This window comes from Pseudopipra pipra, chromosome 1 (genome assembly GCF_036250125.1).
Source record: "Pseudopipra pipra isolate bDixPip1 chromosome 1, bDixPip1.hap1, whole genome shotgun sequence".
NCBI lineage: Eukaryota > Metazoa > Chordata > Aves > Passeriformes > Pipridae > Pseudopipra > Pseudopipra pipra.
This window is the reverse complement of record NC_087549.1, coordinates 150,504,509-150,524,874: the sequence shown is the minus strand read 5'-3', so window position 1 is coordinate 150,524,874 and position 20,366 is coordinate 150,504,509. Positions and strand designations below refer to the sequence as shown.

Below are 20,366 nucleotides of genomic sequence, written 5' to 3'. Positions count from 1 at the left end.
AAGGGACTTGTCCATTTTTTGTTTGGTTGGGTTTCTTTGTTTATAAAGTTGTATGCTGGTAGGGAATTGTCTGAACCAGTTAGAACAAAGGGACACCATGGTGTCCATGCCTTGAAAGAAAATTAAATGAGATGATGCTGACAGAAAGAATGCACAGAAAAGTCCATGGTGAGTGCTCAGTGCTCAGAGCAAAGAAAGAGTAGTTAGAAACTTAAGTAGATTCTAACTTTTTAAGGTAGCAGCAATTAAGAGTAAGTAGATACTTTAAAAAGTTAGAAAAACAGTAGTTAAAAGTATGAAAAAACATCACCGCTAATGAGCAGGTGGTTTGACTGGTAGATGGAGATCAAGGTAGCCAAGGTTTAGCAGGGAATAAGAGGACACATGATTAAACTTGCTCCAGAAAAAAGGTCAGAAATGGCAAATAGGTTTATGTACATGAATGCCAGAAGTTTTCATTTACCCCCACTCAAATGAACAGTCCCATGGACACAGGGACAGCTCTGCTCTGGAGGCATTTCTCCTAATTGTTGTGCAATTGAAAGATCCCTGAGGTCCAGAAGCAGAATCACTGTTTTCTAACACTGCAGAACAGGAGTGCATAAGTTTTATTGGATTATACATAGGAGCATCTCTGCTCCTTGTTTTTTCAGTGCTCTATGCTCCTGCTCCACCTTTCCCATGGCCTTTTAGATGGGTTTTTAGGCATGTCTTAAGTGCAGGGGAGCAAATCAGGTCTGCTGTTAATACCTCAATGAAGTGGGTAGGGGAGAAGTGGAGGCTTGGTGAGGAAATAATGCAAGATGTAAAAGGAATTGGGAGTAGATTGGCAATACCAAAAATTTAAAATTAATTAGCGAGGCAGCAAATGCATTAAACACAAGCAAACACTGATGTGAACAGCAGCAATCAATAAAATATTTTCCTAAAACCTCAAGGTCAAGGTTTAGGTGAAAAAACCTGTAACTCCAGGAATGAACAGTTCCAGCTAAGGAGTTTGTCATTGTTTTTCATGTGTGTATTACAACTCTGCAGGCTGACTAAAGATGACTCATTTGGAAGGTCAGAGTCTGAAAGACAGTGGTTAATGTGTTCAAGTCAGGGTTTATTGTGAAGAATTTAGACCAACACCTTCAAAATTATCAGTTACAATGTGGTAGCCACAACTGCCCATCCTCAGACAAGTTTTGAAATGTCTAGCATAAAAGCCTGAAAGTATTTGATTTTTCAACAACCTGAAAATGGGATTGTACTTATTTTACAATTCATTTTTTTACTTTTACGTATAAAACTAAGTGGTGATTACCCATAATTTAATATGAAATGGTTGTAATAAGACAAACTGTGTATTCTTGTGCAATTTAAGAATAATTTTCCATGCAACTACTGACCTGTTTGAATTCTAAAATTCCAGGCATTTGAAGATATTCACTTGCAGAATAGAAAAACAGTGAAAAGCATCCTAGATTATGCTGACAAAGTATTTACCTACATCTTTTTGATGGAGATGCTTCTGAAATGGGTAGCTTATGGATTGCACAATTACTTCACAAATTCCTGGTATTTGCTTGACTTTGTCATTGTATGTGTAAGTATTATATTCAGCTTGTCATACATTTTGATTTTTGACATTTTCTATCTGGATAAGTACATGTAACTTCTGATTATGGATAACTACAGGTGTGAAAGACAGTTCCCAAAAGGTGAAAAATCCGCAACCCAAACAGACTTTAGGACAAATTTAAATTGAAATTTTCAGCAATAACTAGAAGTTGCTTAAGAAAATTCTATTCGGTGTCACTGTCATTGAGGACCATGATGGCTCTAAAAACCTTTTCAAGTGGAGAGAAGGAGTTCAATTAGTGATCAGAAACAAAACTAAAATAAATTACTTAAAATGATAGAAAAATGAGAAGCTACTGGCAGTTCTGGACTAGATGATCTTAAAGGTCCCTTCCAACCCAAACCATTCCATTAATCCATGATTTTGGCATTTAGAAACAGAAAAATATAGAGTTGCTTCCTTGAAAGAGAAGAAACTTAGATAGTAAAGGGAGTTGAAAAGTATTGTTGGAAAAATCATTTACCAGAATGTTAAAGACATAGGAAAGAACTTTTTGCTTTGCAAAAGAGAAATCCCAGCAATCCTTTGCATATTTATAAAGATACATGTTGAAAACACCAGTAGTGAGATAAGTGTAGTATTCAATTCCTACATATTTCTTATGAATTCAGACAGTATTAATTATTATAATCTTGCCATATAAAAGTGAAACATCTATGCTTGTCAACATCACACTGGGAAGATTCTGAAGTTAAATATTTAAAAGAAGGACATGTAAACAGAGGACTGATGGTAACATCAAAGTGGTTGTTTGATGACTTCAGAATAGTCAGCATTGAAAGTTGTGAAGTAGTAGGAAATTTCAACAGGAAGGTCAACTATTATGGCTATTTATAATGAATATGTACCATGACTTTAGGGTTTTTTTAAATATATTAGAAAAGAATGAAGTAAAATTACAATAACTTTGAATTTAATGTATATTTTCTTAATTTAACTTACTGATCAAAGATATTGTAACATTCAGGTAATGATTGTTTGCTAACACAAACAACGGAAAATTTGTTTACCATTTAATAATCCCAGTTCCAATTCTGTGAACACAGCTGTCATTTGTTTCCTGGGGACTAAGTCATGATCCCAAAGATGTATCACCTTGTTCCTCTGGGAGTGGCCTGAAATCTCTCAGGACTCTTAAAGCATTGAGGCCTCTACGAGCTTTGTCAAGATTTGAAGGGATAAAGGTAAAGATGTTGGGGGTCGGTGTGAATATTTTGTAATGGCTGCATTTGAAGATTTTTTTGAAAATGACAACATAAAATTATTATTTTCATTCACTTTGTTCAGGTTCTTGTCAATGCACTCCTCGGAGCTATCCCCTCAATCTTCAATGTTTTGCTCGTCTGTGTTGTCTTTTGGCTCCTGTTTAACATTCTAGGAGTAAAATTGCTTGGGAAAAGATTTTCAAAATGCATACTCCAGGAAGGAGATATCAGTCTCATTAATGACAAAAGTGATTGTGAGTCCTATGGTGGAAAATGGACAAATTCTCCTGTAAACTTTGATAATGTTGGGATGGGATACTTGGCTCTGCTCCAAGTGGTGAGTTCTATAAAAACATTCTCAGTTTTGTTTTCTTCAAGGAAATGGGTGGAGCAGCCCAACCATGGGACACCCCTATGCTTCTGTTTATCCCAGTGAAATTGGGGATATTTTTTAGCTTCCATATATATTTTCCTTGTTGATGACCTGCTCAGTTCCTCCTAAAGAACGCTTGAGCATATGCAACCTTGTGTTAAAATCAAGAACTCTGTTTCATGGCTTTTCAATTTTGTTTTAATTTTGATTAACACTCTAAGCCTGAAATAGTCTACAAGTTACTGAATTATAAATATTCTCATTTTCTCTAGTTCAGAGTGGATGAGAAAGAAAATCAGGGCACAGTTTAGTTATCTTTTCTTTTGCTGTAGAAGTCATGAAGGATTGGGATACTAATTTATTGAGCTCCCTAACATGACAACAAAGGAGATAAAGGCAATTTTTAAGTTGGCTGTTATCCCTGTATCTTTTTTAGCTGAAGTTCTTTGCCCTGGGTCCTCCAAAGTATTCTATGATTCTGCAGAGTTGCTAAAAATTGCAGGAAGGAATTGTTTTCTCAGAAATTGGTTTTATCCTTTCACATTATATTTATAAGTTAAGGTTAAAATTTTACTGATTATTTTTACAAAAATTTTGAATTTAATGAGAGTTAACATTAACATACATTTCACATGAGTTATGTTTTTTTTGTTTTCTTTCAGGAAATATTTTTTCTCTTTACTAAACGCCAGTGATACTTCCAAGCAGATCTTTAGAAGTGATACATATTTTTTATAGCACACCGCTTATTTTCTGCATCTATCAACACATTTATATTAGCTATACTTTATTTTTCTCAGTGATAACAAACTTAATAATGCATTTTTTTCAGGCAACTTTTAAAGGTTGGATGGATATTATGTATGCAGCAGTGGATTCACGTGAGGTATGTCACTAAAATGACAATTCAGTTCTTTTCCCTCTTCTTCTTCCCTTTTCCATCCATGTAATTACTTTTTCATCTTTGTTTGCAATATCAAGTCAAAAATACAAGTGGTTGAAGGCATCAAACTACACAGTGAAACAATAATCCTTGGAGTACCAAAAATCTGGAACTTAGACAAAAGAAACTGGTCAAAGTAGAGTGACACCACAAAAAGCTTGCTATGTCAGGAATGCAGAGGGGAAGATGTTGCAAGCTTTGTGCAAGTCTCTTTTGGAAACAGAAGACAGAGACTCTTGGAGGGACTGTGCAAATTTTCTTCCTTTTTAAACATGTACAGGAGCACTGAAACAGCATGCAGCTAGAGCAGTTATTTCAGGAGCTTTTCTTCCCTATGTTTGACATCCTCACTATTTCTTCCCCCTTTGCATGTGCTGTTCCTCACTCTCTTACCAGGACAGTGTGTTTTAACTTCTCTATGTTTAATTGAATTTACCTTTTTCTCACTCCTTCAGTCTCTGTGCTCTTGACTGCAGTGAAATAGCTGCTGATTAACATGATTGTTCCTTGTAGGGCTGATCTTAGTGAGCTGGGGCTTTAGAATTGCCTCTTGTCTGGGACAGCATTCCAGAGGATGGCTGGTCACCATTGTGTTTAGTCTGAGCTGTTGTTTTTAATCAAGGCATTCACAGGATCCCTTCTGATTGGAACTGGTTCTTTATTACTTAAAAATTTCCTGAAGCTGGATTTGTCTCTATAGCTCTGTTTGTCACTATCTTTACAATCAGTAGCAAGACAGAACAAGAGAGTGGTTCTACCTGTACATCCAGGTAAAGATGTAAATGCGTGGAAATAATTTATCCCTCATGACAATAAAAAGATCTGTTATTATAAATTGGAAATGGTAAAGCTGTGATTATCTCATTTTTACCAATATTATTTTCTGGTTTGACTTTTTTTTAACAGATCGATGAACAGCCAAAGTTTGAAGCAAACTTACAAATGTACATATACTTAGCGTATTTCATTGTTTTGGGATCTTTCTACATGCTGAATCTTTTTATTGGAGTGGTTATCAGCAATTTTAACCAACAAAGGAAAAAGATAAGTACTACTTGAACTAACTCAGTGTCTCCTGTAATCCCAATTTGATTAAGTGAATGCTAGTTTGACATGTAGATGTCTAACATTTTGAAATAATTGTTTAACTAGATAAATTTAAAACAATAACACTTGAAACCAAATTTTGAAATCAGCAATTTACCTGTAAATTCTATTTTCCTGCCAAGTCCTTAATTTGTTCTGAGTAGAGGACAAGGAGGAAGGAGGGAGTAGCTTCAAAAATGAGAAGCCAAAACCAGGTTGAATTCTGTCCTGATTCATTTAGATGTTAAATTATCCAGAATAGAAAGGAAAATGGAGTAAATTATTTCACTTGGACGACTTAAAACAAATAAACCTCTTGCTCATTCAAAAAAAGGAGACCCCAACAGGAGGTTTACAATTTCATGATTCACTTTTGGAAGAGAGAATCTCTACAGAAACCCTTTTTTATTTCCATAGCCTGACTCATATACCAAGTGTCAGAGCATTGCTGCTCGGGGTAGAGAGAGAGAGAGCAATAAAGCCCACAAGAAATTCTTCTGCTCTCTGCATTTGAACAGAGAAAGGATATTTGGGGGTTGAGGAACAACAGTCCAACTTCACTCTAAGAATTTCCTTTTCTAACGAAGTCCCAGTTACAGTAATCCAAACAGACAGAAACAACAGTGGTCAAGTAGTTCATTAGTCTAAACATTTACTGGAAGTTTATGTGGATGTAATACTTTTTTCTTAGTACATGCTGTGATTGACATTTTTTTCTTTGTAATTTTTTTCTCTTTCATTTCTTTGCTTATTCTCAGGAATTTTCTGTGTGATTCCATATAGTGAAGTCAAATGGAATTTTCAGAGGTCTTTCCAGAATGATTGAAATTACAGATGCCCTACTGAACATTGTTGTGTGTTTGTTGTACAAAATGCTGATCACTCATTGCTTTTAGGATTGATGAGTGGCTTCTGAATCCTGGGTTCAAAGGGATTGCTAAGTAATACAGGGGGTGTAGATGGGGATAAGAAATTCATTGTCAGGAACCCCCTGTAGAACTGGGTCCCATCATCCTCCATTTACCGGATAGTCCAGCAATACCCTTCTGTTTCTACCTTCCCCAAAAATTGAAAGTATTTCCCTTCTTGATGAATCGTATGTAATTTTTTAAAATATGAAATAGATTTGTAAAACTTCAGAAAGGCTCTCACACTTGAGGGAATTGACTTGGGAACACTGCCTAGACTAGACTTCCCTGATCAAACCCAGATCAGCTCTTTCCAGTACATCTGTTCAAAGATCAAGGGGAAAAGGAGAAATGGTGAAGACACATTTTGTCTCTGTGCCCTCTTAGGTCCCACTCATGACAGCTGTAACTTACTCTTTTTTACAGAAAGTTGCTGGAATTTATTTAGGGAACTGCTTAAACTGCAACTGAACAACAATGTTCTTTCCCTTTACTTAGGTGGAAAAGATCTATTTTTGACTGAGGAACAGGAAAAGTACTATAATGCCCTAAAAAAACTTGGATCCAAGAAACCTCAAAAACCCATCCCAAGACCATTGGTGAGACCATCTTAAGTAGAACATGGCAGAAGATGCAACGATGGTGACCATATTTGAACTCAGTAGCCCAGGCACAGGGAAATAAACTTTGCAGTAGAGCCCATCATCTTCTTCATTCAATGTAGTATTTACATTTTACTCTCTTTTTCTTAAAAGAGTCTTTTTTTGTGGGTATTAATTAGGGAAATTTATATCCTATTTATGACCTATCCAAATGTGCATCCTGTTTATAAAGGTTCATAATTAGTATTTGATAACCATACCATGACCTTGGTTACTTAAGTTGCATGATGTTGCTTCTGCCACTAGATTGGATTATTGCAGGTGAGAATGAATAGAGAATAGCACATGCCTCATGGTAATTATTTGCTTTTAAATAATCTTATGTTTTATTTCTTTTAGTTTCTTAATTTTAATCCCAGGCTTGGCTTTTCATAATAACTATTGAGAGTTTTTCTTTCTTATGACATTTTAGTTTGAATTGCTTATGGTAAAATATCTGCTTCAGTAAGTATTTCTATTAAAAGAGCAATCACAATGTACTCTGGATGTATTTCCTAATTTTTTATACACACACACACACATATATATATGCCAATGTGAGTTTTCACTGAAGATCTAAAGAAATCCCCTAAAAATGCTTCTAGTTGCTTATTGTTAAATTTATATTATCTTAAGTTCTTTTTCCAAGCACAAATTACTGATTAATATTTGAATGCGGTTCTTGTTCTCTCCACAGAATGCGTTCCTGGGATTGCTGTTTGATATCGTAATGCACAAAGCATTTGACATCATCATCATGATTTTCATCTGCCTAAATGTGGTTGTTATGATGGCAGAAAATAACCAGGAAGGCACCAAGGAAGTTCTTAATAAAATCAACTATTTTTTTGTGGCTTTATTTACAGCAGAATGTGTCATAAAAATACTGGCCTTAAGACAGCATTACTTCAAAAGCATCTGGAACTTGTTTGATCTTAGTGTTGTGGTCCTTTCAATAGTTAGTAAGTACCAATCACTAAATCAGGTAATGTGTCTTACCAATATTGAGCCAAATTTCAGTATGAAGTAACCACTTAGATATATTTGATAAACAAATCCAGATCCACTGTACTTTTTTAAACTATATGCTAAGTCATTGCTTCTAAAAGGATGTATTTTTGTTTTCCCTTATATTTTTCCACAGTACTAGAAGGTAAATGGAGTTTTCAATTTTTACTTTTCTTAAAGTATGTTTTATTGAGTAATTAACAGAGCAGAAATTTAATTAATTAACATCTTCTCTAAATTACTATACTTAACCTGTTGTCTGACTGTCCTTATGCTTTCAATTTACATGTTATCATGGTAACTGTTGTTTTCACAGTAAAAGTAAATTCATGTTAAAAATACATTTGCTTGAAAAATGAGAAAGATGTATTTAATTTTTCCTGGACCTCCTTTAAAGAAGGCAGATCCTGATTGCTGATTTAGAAAGCTCAGGAAAGCATAACTGCTCAGCACCGTTCTAAATCTGGACCACTATTTGTGACTGTGAAAAGTCTCATTAAAACTGACTTGGCTTTTTTGGCTTTTCAAATAAGACTAGATGCTGATAATTTCCTCTACAAAGGGTCATAGATAGCTCTAGTTTCTTGTACAGCTTATTAGGTTTGTGCTTCCCACTCAGGCTCAGTTTATATCACAGAATAAAGGACAGGAAAGAAAAACTGCTCTGAATCCTCTATTTTATGCCTAAGCACAGTAACCCTTTGCTGTGCCGTGCAACCCAGAAAAATGTTGACTCCTTAACCCCTCTGTTTGCAATCATTTGCATTCCTGCTGCACCCTTACTCTGTTAGTAGGGTCAAAGAACGGGGTGTAATGGGGGATAAATACTAAAAGACAATTTTCCTTTCCATTCCTCTTCGTTTCCTCTGCTCTCCTTCAAGTACCAAGCATTAGTCAAAGCCTCACATTTAGCATGTGATCAGGCCTGTAAAGAAGCAGCAGATGACAGCCAGGAGGCAATCCCCACAGCTTCCAGCACAGGAGCTGAACAGATTTAAAGTATTTTTAAATACTTGGGCATGAATGCCTACCTTCACCCCTCTGGCTTATAGAAATCTGGGAGGATGCAGTTTCCAAACTATGCATAATCTTGAAACCTCTGTAATACTGAAAGGTATTTGTCTTTCTTTTCCTAAGCTGTCTTGTAAGCAGTTTCAGTATTGATGATGTTTGTGTGGAAAGTGGTGTAATATGGTCAGTGTTACTTCTGACACCTAAAGCACAGAATATAACAAAGCAGACAACAATTTGACTAATATGGCTTGACAACATTTTGTTTTCTTTCTCCCTTCAAAGGTATTGGAGTTTCTGAAGCCTTTCAAAAACTCATCTCTCCTACACTTTTGAGAACTATTCGTTTGGTGCGAATTGGCCGAATCCTGAGATTGGTTCGAAAAGCGAGAGGACTTCAAACCCTTCTCTTTGCATTACTGATGTCTCTTCCTGCACTGGTCAACATTAGCCTTTTGCTTTTCCTAATTATGTTTATTTATGCCATTGTGGGCATGGCAAACTTTGCCTGTCTTCCCTGGGAAGGTGGGATTGATAACATTTTCAACTTTCAAACCTTTTCTGGTAGCATTCTCTGTCTCTTCCAAATTACAACGTCAGCTGGCTGGGATACTCTTCTGGCCCCTTTGTTAAGTGAATCTGGTACATGTGCTCCCAACTTAAATTTAACAGAGACAGATAAAACTACTTGCAAAAATAGACCATTTGGTATTTTTTATTTTGTAAGCTATGTCATTATATCATTTCTCATTGTTGTAAATATGTACACAGCTGTCATTTTAGAGAACTTCAGTGTTGCCACTGAAGAAAGCACAGATCCTCTTTGTGAGGAGGACTTTGATATGTTTTATGAGACCTGGGGAAAATTTGATCCTCTGGCAACACAGTTTATTGACTATTCTGCTCTTTCAGACTTTGCAGATGCTCTGGCAGAACCCTTGCGCATTCCAAAGCCCAATAACATCCAGCTCATATCCATGGACCTCCCTCTAGTGAGTGGAGATAAGATCCACTGCTTGGATATCTTGCTTGCTTTCAGTAAACGTGTCTTGGGAGAATGTGGAGATTTTGATACGCTTAAGTTACTGATTGAAGAAAAATTCGCGGTTGTCAGTCCATCTAAAAGTTCTCACAGGCCAATTTCTTCTACATTTAAAAGAAAACAAGAGGAGGTATCAGCAGTTATTATCCAAAAGGCCTTCAGGAGGTATTTGATACAGCGTTCTTTCAAAAATACGTCTTTATTATGCCGTCACAGACAGAACAGTGCTGTCTTTGGAGAAGAAATGCAGGAGAAGCAAAAGATTATTGTATCAATACTTAATGAAAGTAGTGGCAGGAAGATACATAAATCACGGCCTGTTTCTTCCACATCTCTCCCTTGACTTTATGTTGCTTTTGCTGAAACAAATAAGCTGGACATATAAGGTTACCCCAGGCTGCAGCATTTTTGACATTTAAAGCAAAGTCACTGATTTTCAGATGGAGACAATATGTGAATCCCAGAGTATAATACTCTGAATTTAGAATAATGGTGGCAGCCTTCCAGTATTGGGATTGTTCAAATTTTCAAATTCTCCTTAAAATGATTAAGATCTGAACAACTATGTCATAAATATTGGAGGATAATCAAACCTTGGATTTTTTTCCCAGTTAGTGGAGTAGGTGGGTTAATTTTTTCACCTGCTAGTTTTGTCCTAGTTCATGTGTTTACAGAAGAAATCCATAAAAGGTCGGTTGTAAGCACAGATTTATAAACACACAAGGCTCTAGAATAATGTATATCTCTTTAGAGATAACCAATATTTCCAACTAGGCTTTATTGTCGCAAAATGAACTAATTACTGCACTTCTGTAACAGAGCTCATTCAGGAAACTCGAGTATAATCAGCCTCTGACTTTGATGGTTTTGGGACCATCCTCCTCCTAGCATGTTTGGGTGGATTTGTTTATGCTTAAGTATTTTAGAGATGTCTTTATATGTGCACCTAAATGGATTTAGCAGATCATCCTCAGTTGCCTGTGCATAAAAGCTGTATATAATTTGTTCTTTGTATCATTCAGTGTATGAAAATTGTCATAATCCTAGTTACCAAAATCAAAGGATGTTATACAAGGGGTATTGCTTCCAGAAAATCTTGAGAATCATTGTACATAAATTTTCATCATCATCCAAATGTCATAGAAAGCATTACTTAGTATTCTGAAAAGGAGTTCATGGTATATCTTATGAGACAAAATTTAATAAAAGCTAGGGGAAGCATTTATTTGATTGATTCTGAAAAAAATGCATGAACAATGTGTAATAATATTTTAGTGATTCTTTTGCAGTTTAGGTTATTCAGATGAAGTGTCATGGTGGATTCAGGACCACTAATAAAATGCTACTGTTTTAGATTCTTCAATAAAGAGTTCAAATGCTTAATATGTCTTTTGTCTGTTTTGTAAGGAGTATCTTCAGTTTCATTTATCACAAGACATAAAGTGTTCTTAGAGGGGTAATACAATTTTCCAGAAGTAGCTACCTATTAGCACAAGAAATCAAAATGTTTCACTTTTTACAGGGAATCAGAAAAGATTTATCATTTGGAGGCCAAGAAGAGCAGGAACAATAAGGTACTTACTCAATTTTTACTGTAGTTTCCTGGGTTAAATACTATTAAATATGACAGATATTGTTAAATCTAAAATAATTTCAGGACAAAGAAAGACATAGGAAAGCTAAGAGTTTAGGTGTCCAGATACAGTATGGTTTGAATGGGCTTTATTATGGTTGAGCATCGGCTCCCCAGGGAACTGGTGGAGTCACCATCCCAGGAAATGGGACCTCTTAGAATAACTCAGGAATTTGCCCTTGGGAGCTGCCACACTGGGTAGAGGGTTGCAGAGATATTTGTGGCTCTGCTTGAGACCTGCTCCTGTCCAGCTTGTGTTGTTTCATGCAGAGTGATGCTTGTGAGGTGAAACTATTTTGTTCTTTGAGAGCTGGACTGAGCCGACAGCTTTTGTTCAGTGATCAGGTACCATTAGATGGCAGCATTTAGTGTAGTTTAAAATGTGGTCAATCTTCGGTGAATGAGGTGTCACACTTGCACACTTCTGCCCAGGGATATTAAATTGATTGCAAAAACTTTAGAAAAAAGTCACATACCACTACTTCCTTGACGGAAGCAGAGGGGAGTGGGTTAAGGCAGGCACCTGCCAAGAAGCAAATGGTGGGCTGTGTCCACAAGGTCATATGTAACAGCTGCCTCCCAAACACTATATGAGTTTTGAGCAGGCAGACATGGCCAAGGTGGTTTTATCTTCCTGCCCTGGCAGCTGAGGGCCGCCACTTACCCCCTCCTTGACCAAAATGGAACACTCGCAGATAATCATCTTTGCCCGAGTAGCACTCAAAACAGATCCATCAAAGGGGCCAACACACACCAGAGAAACAAAACAAACTAGACAGTCCTTCTCAGTGTCAGAAGCCCGGTAAGTGGGGCTGGGGCCGCCAACCCCTGCGGCCCAAGGATGGGCCCCACAGCAGCCCAGCAGAGCCAGGGCCCCCACACCAGTCCCTGCCAGGAGAGACAGCTCTGAACAGCTGCGGGGGAAGGAGGGGGGAGCAAAACTTCCCATACACAAAGGCCCCATCGCCATCCTGACTGTCTCAAAGCCTCTGGGGAACACGCCTTTGCAGTCCACACCGCCCCACTGAGCAAAAGTGGTCTCATCGGGGGTCGGGCTTGCACTAGGCCAATGTCTGCTGGCCTAGGCCTACAGTCAAATTCGGAGTTCAAAGACTCTGTCAAAATACTTCCATCCCACCTCCCTGGACCCCGAGAAGGATTCATATGGGCAAAAGCTCGGGTAGGCAAGACTGTACCTGCACCCTGTTCCATTGGCCGTGTGCCAGCGGTGCGGGACACCAGAAGCTCCAGCTCCCGACCCTGCTGGCCAAAAGCCTCTAACGCTGCATGTTCCAAGCATCGTGAATGCTCCAGGCCATCAATTTGCTGCTCCCAGGCCACTACTTAGCCCCACAAAGACACAATCTCCTGGTCCAGGGCTCCAAATCCAGTCAGCAGAACCCATCCCACCTGGCCCGCCCCTGTCACAGACCTCAAGGCAAGCCAGGCTTCCAGGAGAGACACTGTGGTGAAAAAGGCAACTACAGAGGCTGAAGATGTCTCATGACACAGGGGGCCGGTGACATGGCCCCCCAGTCCTTGATCTCCTCCGCAACCACTGCAGGGTTACTCTGGGGAACTGCCAATTCTACACCAAAAATGTAAAGTGAACGTACTCATGTATTCTTCCCAAGAATTCCAAGGCAGTGGAAGGATTTAAAAAAAGGTTTATTTCCAATTCAAGAACCAGTTTTTTATGATACGGCGCATCAGGCCTCCCAGGAAAAAAGGTGAGTTCCCACCCCCTCAGGGCCCCTTTTATCCTCTCTGTTTCTACTCTGCCTTCCCAAGGCCTCTGTGTATGTCTCACATATCAGAGAGAGAGGCTCACATCTTCTCTTGCTATGCAGGGGGGAAAAGCATTGAAATTGCCTTGGAGAAAGAATTATCATTTAGGCAGAAAGCCTTCCTAGAAAAAACTGACTTTCTAACTTTCCGTCACAAATTGTTCCAAAATTGTATCTATCCCTACATATATTTTTGTCAACGACACAGACAAAAGAATCTAGTGCACCCTCAGTAGATTTGCAGATGACACCAAGCTGAGTGGTGCACTTGATACTCCAAAAGGATGGAATGCCATCCAGAGGGACCTGGATAAGCTCTAAAAGTGGGCCCATGTGAACCTCATGAGGTTTAACAAAACCAAGTGCAAGTTGCTGCACCTGGGACAGGGCAATGCCCAGTATCAATCCAGGCTGGGGAATGAATGTATCGAGAGCAGCCCTCTGGAGAAGGACTTGGGGGTGCTGGTGGGTGAGAGGCTGGACATGAGCCATCGATGTGCACTCACAGCAGAGACCTGATTGTGGCCTTCCTGTGCCTGAAGGGAGACGACAGGAAAGATGGAGAGGGACTAATTACAAGTAGTGCTGTGTAGTGACAGGACAAGTGATGACAAGGGGGGATGGTTTCAAACTGACAGAGGGAAGGTTTAGATTAGATATTAGGAGGAAATTCTCCCCTGTGAGGCCCTGACACAGGTTGCCCAGGGAAGCTGTGAATGCCCCATCCATTCAAGGCCTGGTTGGGTGGGACTCCAAGGAACCTGGTCTAGTGAAAGGGGCAGGAGGTTGGCACTAGGTGATCTTTAAAGTCTCTTCCTGCCCAAAACTATTCTGTGATTCTGAGGGGTTTTTTGTTGGTTTTCAATTTGTAAAGTTGTTTGGTGTTACATAGTTTTTACAAGTTGCATTCTTGACATGTTGAACTTTAGACTTTAACTTTACAGGGAGCTACAGCAACAAATAGGTTTGAAACCAAGTGGCTAGGGCTCTTACATTTGTCATTTCATTGTTGTGTTATGTTGGGAGCCATGCAATAAAAGGTGAGATCTCATAAACTCTCTTAGCAAGACTGCAAGAAATGCTGAAAATCTTTCAGAGATTGTAGGAGTAATATTTTGCTTTTAGCATCTTACTCTTGAGAAATGAAAAAGCTTCAAGAATACTAATACTGTTTTTCAGAACACTAAGAAGGAACAGAGGGAATAACTTGAATTTCAGGCACTGACATAATTTTCAGACTTCTTCAGTGTACATTAGATCATTAGGCAGAGAGCTACTTTGTGTAACAATGCATTTAACGTGTACTTCCCATAAAAGCTATTTCCTGTTGTTCTGTAAAGTCAATTAGCTATTTACCAAATACCAAATTTCATGTCTGTGTGATTTCTTATTTCATTGTGGAGCATGAAAAACGGGGAAATGTCAAACATGCAAATTAGTGTTTGGACAAATACACCATGTACTTAGATTCTTTGCTAAGACAGTCCGATGTGCACCTTTTATTTATCTCACAGATATTTATTTGCCAGAGCCCCTCATTTTTTTCTGTGACAGACTCATGCCTTTAGATATTTTGCATGATATTAGTTTCTCTGTGTGTCCTTTCTGGTTTTATTGTGTAGTTAATATGTAGTTATTCTGTGTTCCAAGTGTAACAAAGAGGATGGATTTCCCCACTCCTTTTCCTGTTTTGTTTTGTTTTGTTTTGTTTTGTTTTTTTGGGTTTGTTTTTTTTTGTTTGTTTGTTTTTTGTTTTTTGTTTTTTGTTTTTTTTTCCTGGTGTCCCTTATTACTCTTGTTCCAGGGTTATGATATTTTGTAAGACATTCCTGGTATCTCGTCTAGGTCTTGAAATTAGTCAGCCTCGAAATTAAGGAGAATCCCAAAGCTTCTGGCCAGCCACTGAATTAATTTAGCCCATGAAGGATGCCTTTGAGGTTGTATTGGAATAAATGTGTGTGCATTACTTAGAAATCACTCTTAATGGGATCTGCCAGAGGTTATAGTGTTTCCCAAATTGTGGGAATGGCATTCCCTGTATGCCAGTTTTGGTTAGGGAAAGGAAGGAGGATTGCAAATTCTCTGAAGTTGCAGCTGCAGTCAACAGAAATCTCTGCAAATAATTTTCGTGGCAAGTGTATCCAATGCAAATGCTTGAATTACCAAAGAATATGAAATTTTATTGTGGAGCAGTGAAGTTCCTTCATGACATAAATTTGTAAGAAATATCATTTTTGAGCTGGAGGCATCAGAGTTAACAACTGTTACAGTGCTCCAGATCTGTGTTATAAAGAATTATTGCCCCATGCAAATCTGTTACGAATTCCCTGTGTACATGTGTTCATATATATGTATATAGAGCCAGGTGGGGATGCAAAAACAAAGGTCTGAAGTGATGTGACACTAATATTTTTGAGTTTTTGAGAAGGCCACAAGTGTTCACAAGTTGTTTTGGTACTTAATTGTCTGTCCTGTTAAATACTTGTTCCATTTTTTTGGTCCACATTTGACGGGTTGTAACTTCAACTTGAAGACCCACAGTGTTAAAGCTCTCATTCATCTGTAAGTCTTTATGATTTTCTTTTGAGAAAATCTGTCTGTCATGGAATCAGTTGTTCAGGTTTCCAACATGTAAACGGTTCCTCCTGTGTTTTGTGTGATTTTCTCTGTGAACAGTACTTTGAATTTGGTGGTTTTAATGGAGGATCATTGTCATCACTGTGTTTGTCTCAGACTCACTTGTGGTCAGTGCTTGTCTAATGGACACCGAACCATAACCAGAAGGTGCAATAAACTCTGTAATTAACAGTCATGATCTGTCTCTGTGAGACTCTTGATCTAAATTAAAACACTCAGAAAGATATTTATTTGAAATTCAATAGAATTCTTCATGAGTGGATGACATGATCTAGTTGTAGATAGCATGACTTTGTTTTGCAGCATTCATTCCTTGAAAATATGAAATGCCTTTCTCAGGCTTGGGTAATTTTTCTTTCAACTATTATGATTGAAGTTACTGGAAGTTTTTAACCTGTAAGTAAAATGAGTTTTATTTTTCCATGGAACTTTTGATGAATGTGTGTGTTTTCTCTCTTTAAAATACTTTTTTACTCAAACTTCTTGTGCTTGAGTGAATAATATGTGGATAGGCTATAGAATTAGGTCAGTATGCAAATTTCAAGATTAGATTTACAGATATATAAGTTGATGATACTGACATATATGTTGGAAATTTATGTTCTATTCCCTCTTGTATCCACCTGGGATCTTGTAATTTTAGCCTAATTCACTCACAGTATCTTAATAATACAAATGTATCTTGAAGTGAGAAGGAGCTTTTCAATATGTGAATTTCAGATGTCTCACTTATATCAGGGGTTCTGTGGTCACTGAGCCTTTGAGGGAAAGGGGCAATCAAATTGGAAAAGGAGGTAAATTTTGCTGGATTTGTGAGGAACTGAAATAGCTGTCTTATTCCCATAAATGGGAAAAATAGGAAGAGAAACCTTGTATGAACCCTTTTCCCTCTAAGAGAAAGGAACGTGTGAAGTATCTGTTTTCCCACTGAACAGGACACAGATTTCCAGGATTATACCACAGAGCATTTCTCACTGGGAAGAAGCTGGCAGATGAGGCAGCTGGATAGAATTTGAGGATAAGAGGGTCATGCAGTGTGCAGGAACTGCCAATTGCCTTGATATCTTTAATGCCTGCATTTATCTGATCTGTAATTAAAAGTAGCAACTAATGTTTAGAGTTATGGCACTGTTACAAAATATATTTAAATATGCAAAAATCTGTGGGTTTTTTCTCCTCTTGATATCTATACAATCTTGGTCATTAAACTAATGGTGGTGTGCTAATGCTACCAACAAAAAATATTTGTCTTGTGCTCTGGCAATAAAGAGGAAAAAGAAGAGGGTTGTACTTTGCAGTTAATGGAAGAGACAGATCCATGCCAAGAAGGCGGTGACTAAATTAAAGCCATTTCTATAACGAAGTTAATTTTAGTAATTTCTATAACGATCATTATCTTTTTCTTGTTAAACTTATCCTTTTTTTGCTCAGTATTCTGAGGAATAATGAATGAAAGTGGGAGGAAAACAATGTTGTCACTATGAGGCTGGTTTTCTGCCCCCTCCCCACTTTTTCAGAAACTGCCTTTCTAAGAGGAAAATGTAGATTTTCCATGGTAGCACAAGAAAAGTTACTTGTCTAAATGTTTTGGTGTTAGCAGAAAGTCCTAAACTGCTGCAGAAAAAGATCTAGTTCTCTGTGCTCTCTCTTTTCAGATTGTAGGTATTACAATGTGCAAAGAGGGCTCTGTTGGAGTCTGTCTTTACTCCCTGAGCCCCATTTTTCACAGGGACAGATGGATGAAGAAGATGCAGCAGAATAAATATGTGCAGGAAGAGAACTTTTTTGCATTTCATGGCATTAGGTGGTGCATCCCTATAAATGTGGGTGCTTCTGACCATGGCAGTTATGGTGCCATTATAGTGATGCTTTAGTGATCTTCAAAATTCTCCTCTCTTAATTGAACTTGTCTCAAGAACATTCTCTTGTTTTCTGGAAAAATAACTTACACTGCAACTTAAAACGTCTTACTGTTGCTTGTCCCACAGGACACTTAGGGTTTTATCTCTTTCAAAACCACTTTTAGTTGTCTCCTTCCCTGATGATACCTATCAAGCAAAGTGTTTGATCACTGTTTGTGTGTTTGCCTGCATTAGGCAGCCTGGCTTTCAAGGATAGCACAGTTCCTTTAGTAGAATTCTCCCAGCAAAGCCCAGAGTAACTCCCTTATTGTCAGGAAAGATTTATGTCTCACTCGATAAAGAAGAAAAAAACTTTAGAGAGTAATGGATTCTGTTGATGTAACTAAGAGTGATAACTGTAATTAGCACCAGGGCTTGCCATTAATGTGTTTGTGTTACTTTCCAATACCTGTTGCTAGCAGGCTTTATATATTTATTTAAATAAATACAAGCAATTTCAGATCCAAGGATAAATGTTGTGGGGTTTTATAGTGTGATACTTAATGTATTTTGGGCTCTGATCTTGTATATAAGAGACAGTATATTTGACTTTCAGATTTTGTCTGTAAAAGATATCATGAACATACACAATAGCCTGGGAATATTGAAAAATAGAAAAGACAGAATAAAAACGAATGGTATGTAACTCTAATTTCTAACCAAAAGCTTCTGCTACAAGGTAAATTTGGTGCCAATATTTAATACATGCCTGAAAATTCAGCTGGTTGAAACCTCAGAATGAAATGTGGAACAGGAAACCGTTTGCTTTCTTATATCTTACACATATATTTCCAATTGAACTAAAATCCCTCTTTGATTTTAATAAATGTAACTGTAATTTCAGCAGAAAGAACATAATGGATTAATACTTAGGTGATTATTCTTCAAAGGTATCACCCAAGCATTTTCCCTCTTGTACAGTATTGTCAGTGAGATCACAAAATTTCATTTACTGCTGTCAGAAATGTAACCAAGCTCCTCCCTCCATCCCTCCCCCAGGTATTGCAGTACATAAGAAAACTTTCTGCGTGGGAGATGGCCAGGGAGCAAGGATGTTCTTGGGAACAGAATGGTGAAGGTGAGAAAACAAAGACTTTCTGCCTCTTTGGAGATAAAAGCCAGACAACATTAGCTTCAGAAAGCAGTGTGAAGGTTTTTTATTTTGAAGGGGATATTGTAAGCCTTTTGGTTTTGCTAAATATTTTTATACCATGAGAAATCTCAATTGCTTATTTTTTTAGTTTATGTCTATGAGATTTCGATCAAAATATTCAGGGATGTGTGTATACAAGTTGTGTCTATATACATAAAAATACGTACACATAGGTTTTTAAGTCTTAGATGTGGTTTTATTTGAGGTATAGGGCGAAGCTGCATAAGAAAATGTGCCTTTAATATACAATCACTATATGGCTGTAAATATGTAGCTCTTCCTATAACATCCATGTACCAGGAAAACATTTTACTAAATACTGATATATTTCTCATATTAATTACTGACTGCCTTTTGTCTTGTTTTGTTGTTTCAGCTTATGCATGGCATTCCTCAAATCAGCTGTAGTATTAATCTTATACTCATCTTGACATAGTGAATTTTCTTTACATACACAAGTCTGGCATGTCTTTCTCCCAGAAATGCTGGTGGGTGATTTTTTTCCTGATGTTTAAGGAGTGCACTGTCCAGCCTGTTGCATACATTTCTGATTTTGGAAGTAATGAGTGATTATATTACAGTATATTTTATTATATTGCATGTTCTTATTTGAATATTTTGAATAACTTTGTATATTACATTTGTTAAAAAAACAAACCAAACCAAACAACACCCCCCAGAGAACCCTCCCCAGCAACCAAGTGGTAGATATTTATCCAAACAATCTAAACACAAAGTTTTTCTTGGGTTTGAGGGAGCAAGTGTGAAGTAGAGAACGAGGGATAAAGTCCTAGTTGGAAGAAACGGCCATGAATATTTGAATCAACCGTAGTCCTTTAGAATGTCCAAGTTTGATTTTATAAACGACTAAAATCTCTTAGATCTGCTGATAACTACTGAGATTTAAATAAAGAAAATTGTGATAATTATTGAGTAGAAGTATTTAGTCTTTATGAAAACTGAGTAGGTGATAACTGTAGCTTTTGGCAAGGTATTGTACAGCATAGAAAAGAGGGATTTGTCTGTCCTGTTTCCTATGGTGTTGCTCTGAGCTGCTTTCTCATTTTGTCTTATTCCAGATGAAGAAATGAACACATCTTTATTCCCCTGTGGAAGAATCCACTGAATGCATCCTAACACCAAACTAAGCAGTTAGTTTACTCTTTATTTTTTCAGATCCAGGTGCTCACAGGAAATATTCGGTGGGTGGCTCTTGAGAAGGGAATGGATAGAAATAATTTGGGCACAGAAGTGGTTATAATATGTGCTAAAACTAGATTGAAACATAAATAAGGACATTTTCTTGTTTATGTTCCTTCTAGTTTTCCTATCTCAAGAAACTCCTCAAAAATGCCCCTTCCTGACTTTGCTTGTGTTTTACTGTGCAGTTCTATGAGTTTAAATTTCACTTTTA

The 20,366-nt window shown here is 37.5% G+C and overlaps 1 protein-coding gene and 1 long non-coding RNA gene across 2 annotated transcripts in view; both read left to right on the top strand.

Moving 5' to 3' along the window:
* LOC135409439 (sodium channel protein type 5 subunit alpha-like) overlaps positions 1 to 11,224 on the top strand; it is a 30,348-nt gene extending 19,124 nt beyond the window's left edge. The window contains exons 16-23 of the mRNA XM_064645022.1: positions 1,415 to 1,588; positions 2,671 to 2,808; positions 2,912 to 3,166; positions 4,035 to 4,088; positions 5,052 to 5,193; positions 6,638 to 6,738; positions 7,478 to 7,742; positions 9,085 to 11,224. Of these exons, the coding sequence (XP_064501092.1) occupies positions 1,415 to 1,588; positions 2,671 to 2,808; positions 2,912 to 3,166; positions 4,035 to 4,088; positions 5,052 to 5,193; positions 6,638 to 6,738; positions 7,478 to 7,742; positions 9,085 to 10,184 (2,229 nt within the window). The 3' untranslated portion in view covers positions 10,185 to 11,224. The remainder of the gene's footprint in view (positions 1 to 1,414; positions 1,589 to 2,670; positions 2,809 to 2,911; positions 3,167 to 4,034; positions 4,089 to 5,051; positions 5,194 to 6,637; positions 6,739 to 7,477; positions 7,743 to 9,084) is intronic.
* A 1,046-nt stretch (positions 11,225 to 12,270) lies between these two features.
* Positions 12,271 to 19,878, top strand: LOC135404252 (uncharacterized). The gene is made up of 2 exons (XR_010425605.1): positions 12,271 to 13,204; positions 18,799 to 19,878. It is a non-coding gene; the product is annotated as an uncharacterized LOC135404252 (long non-coding RNA).
* Positions 19,879 to 20,366: the final 488 nt, after the last annotated feature.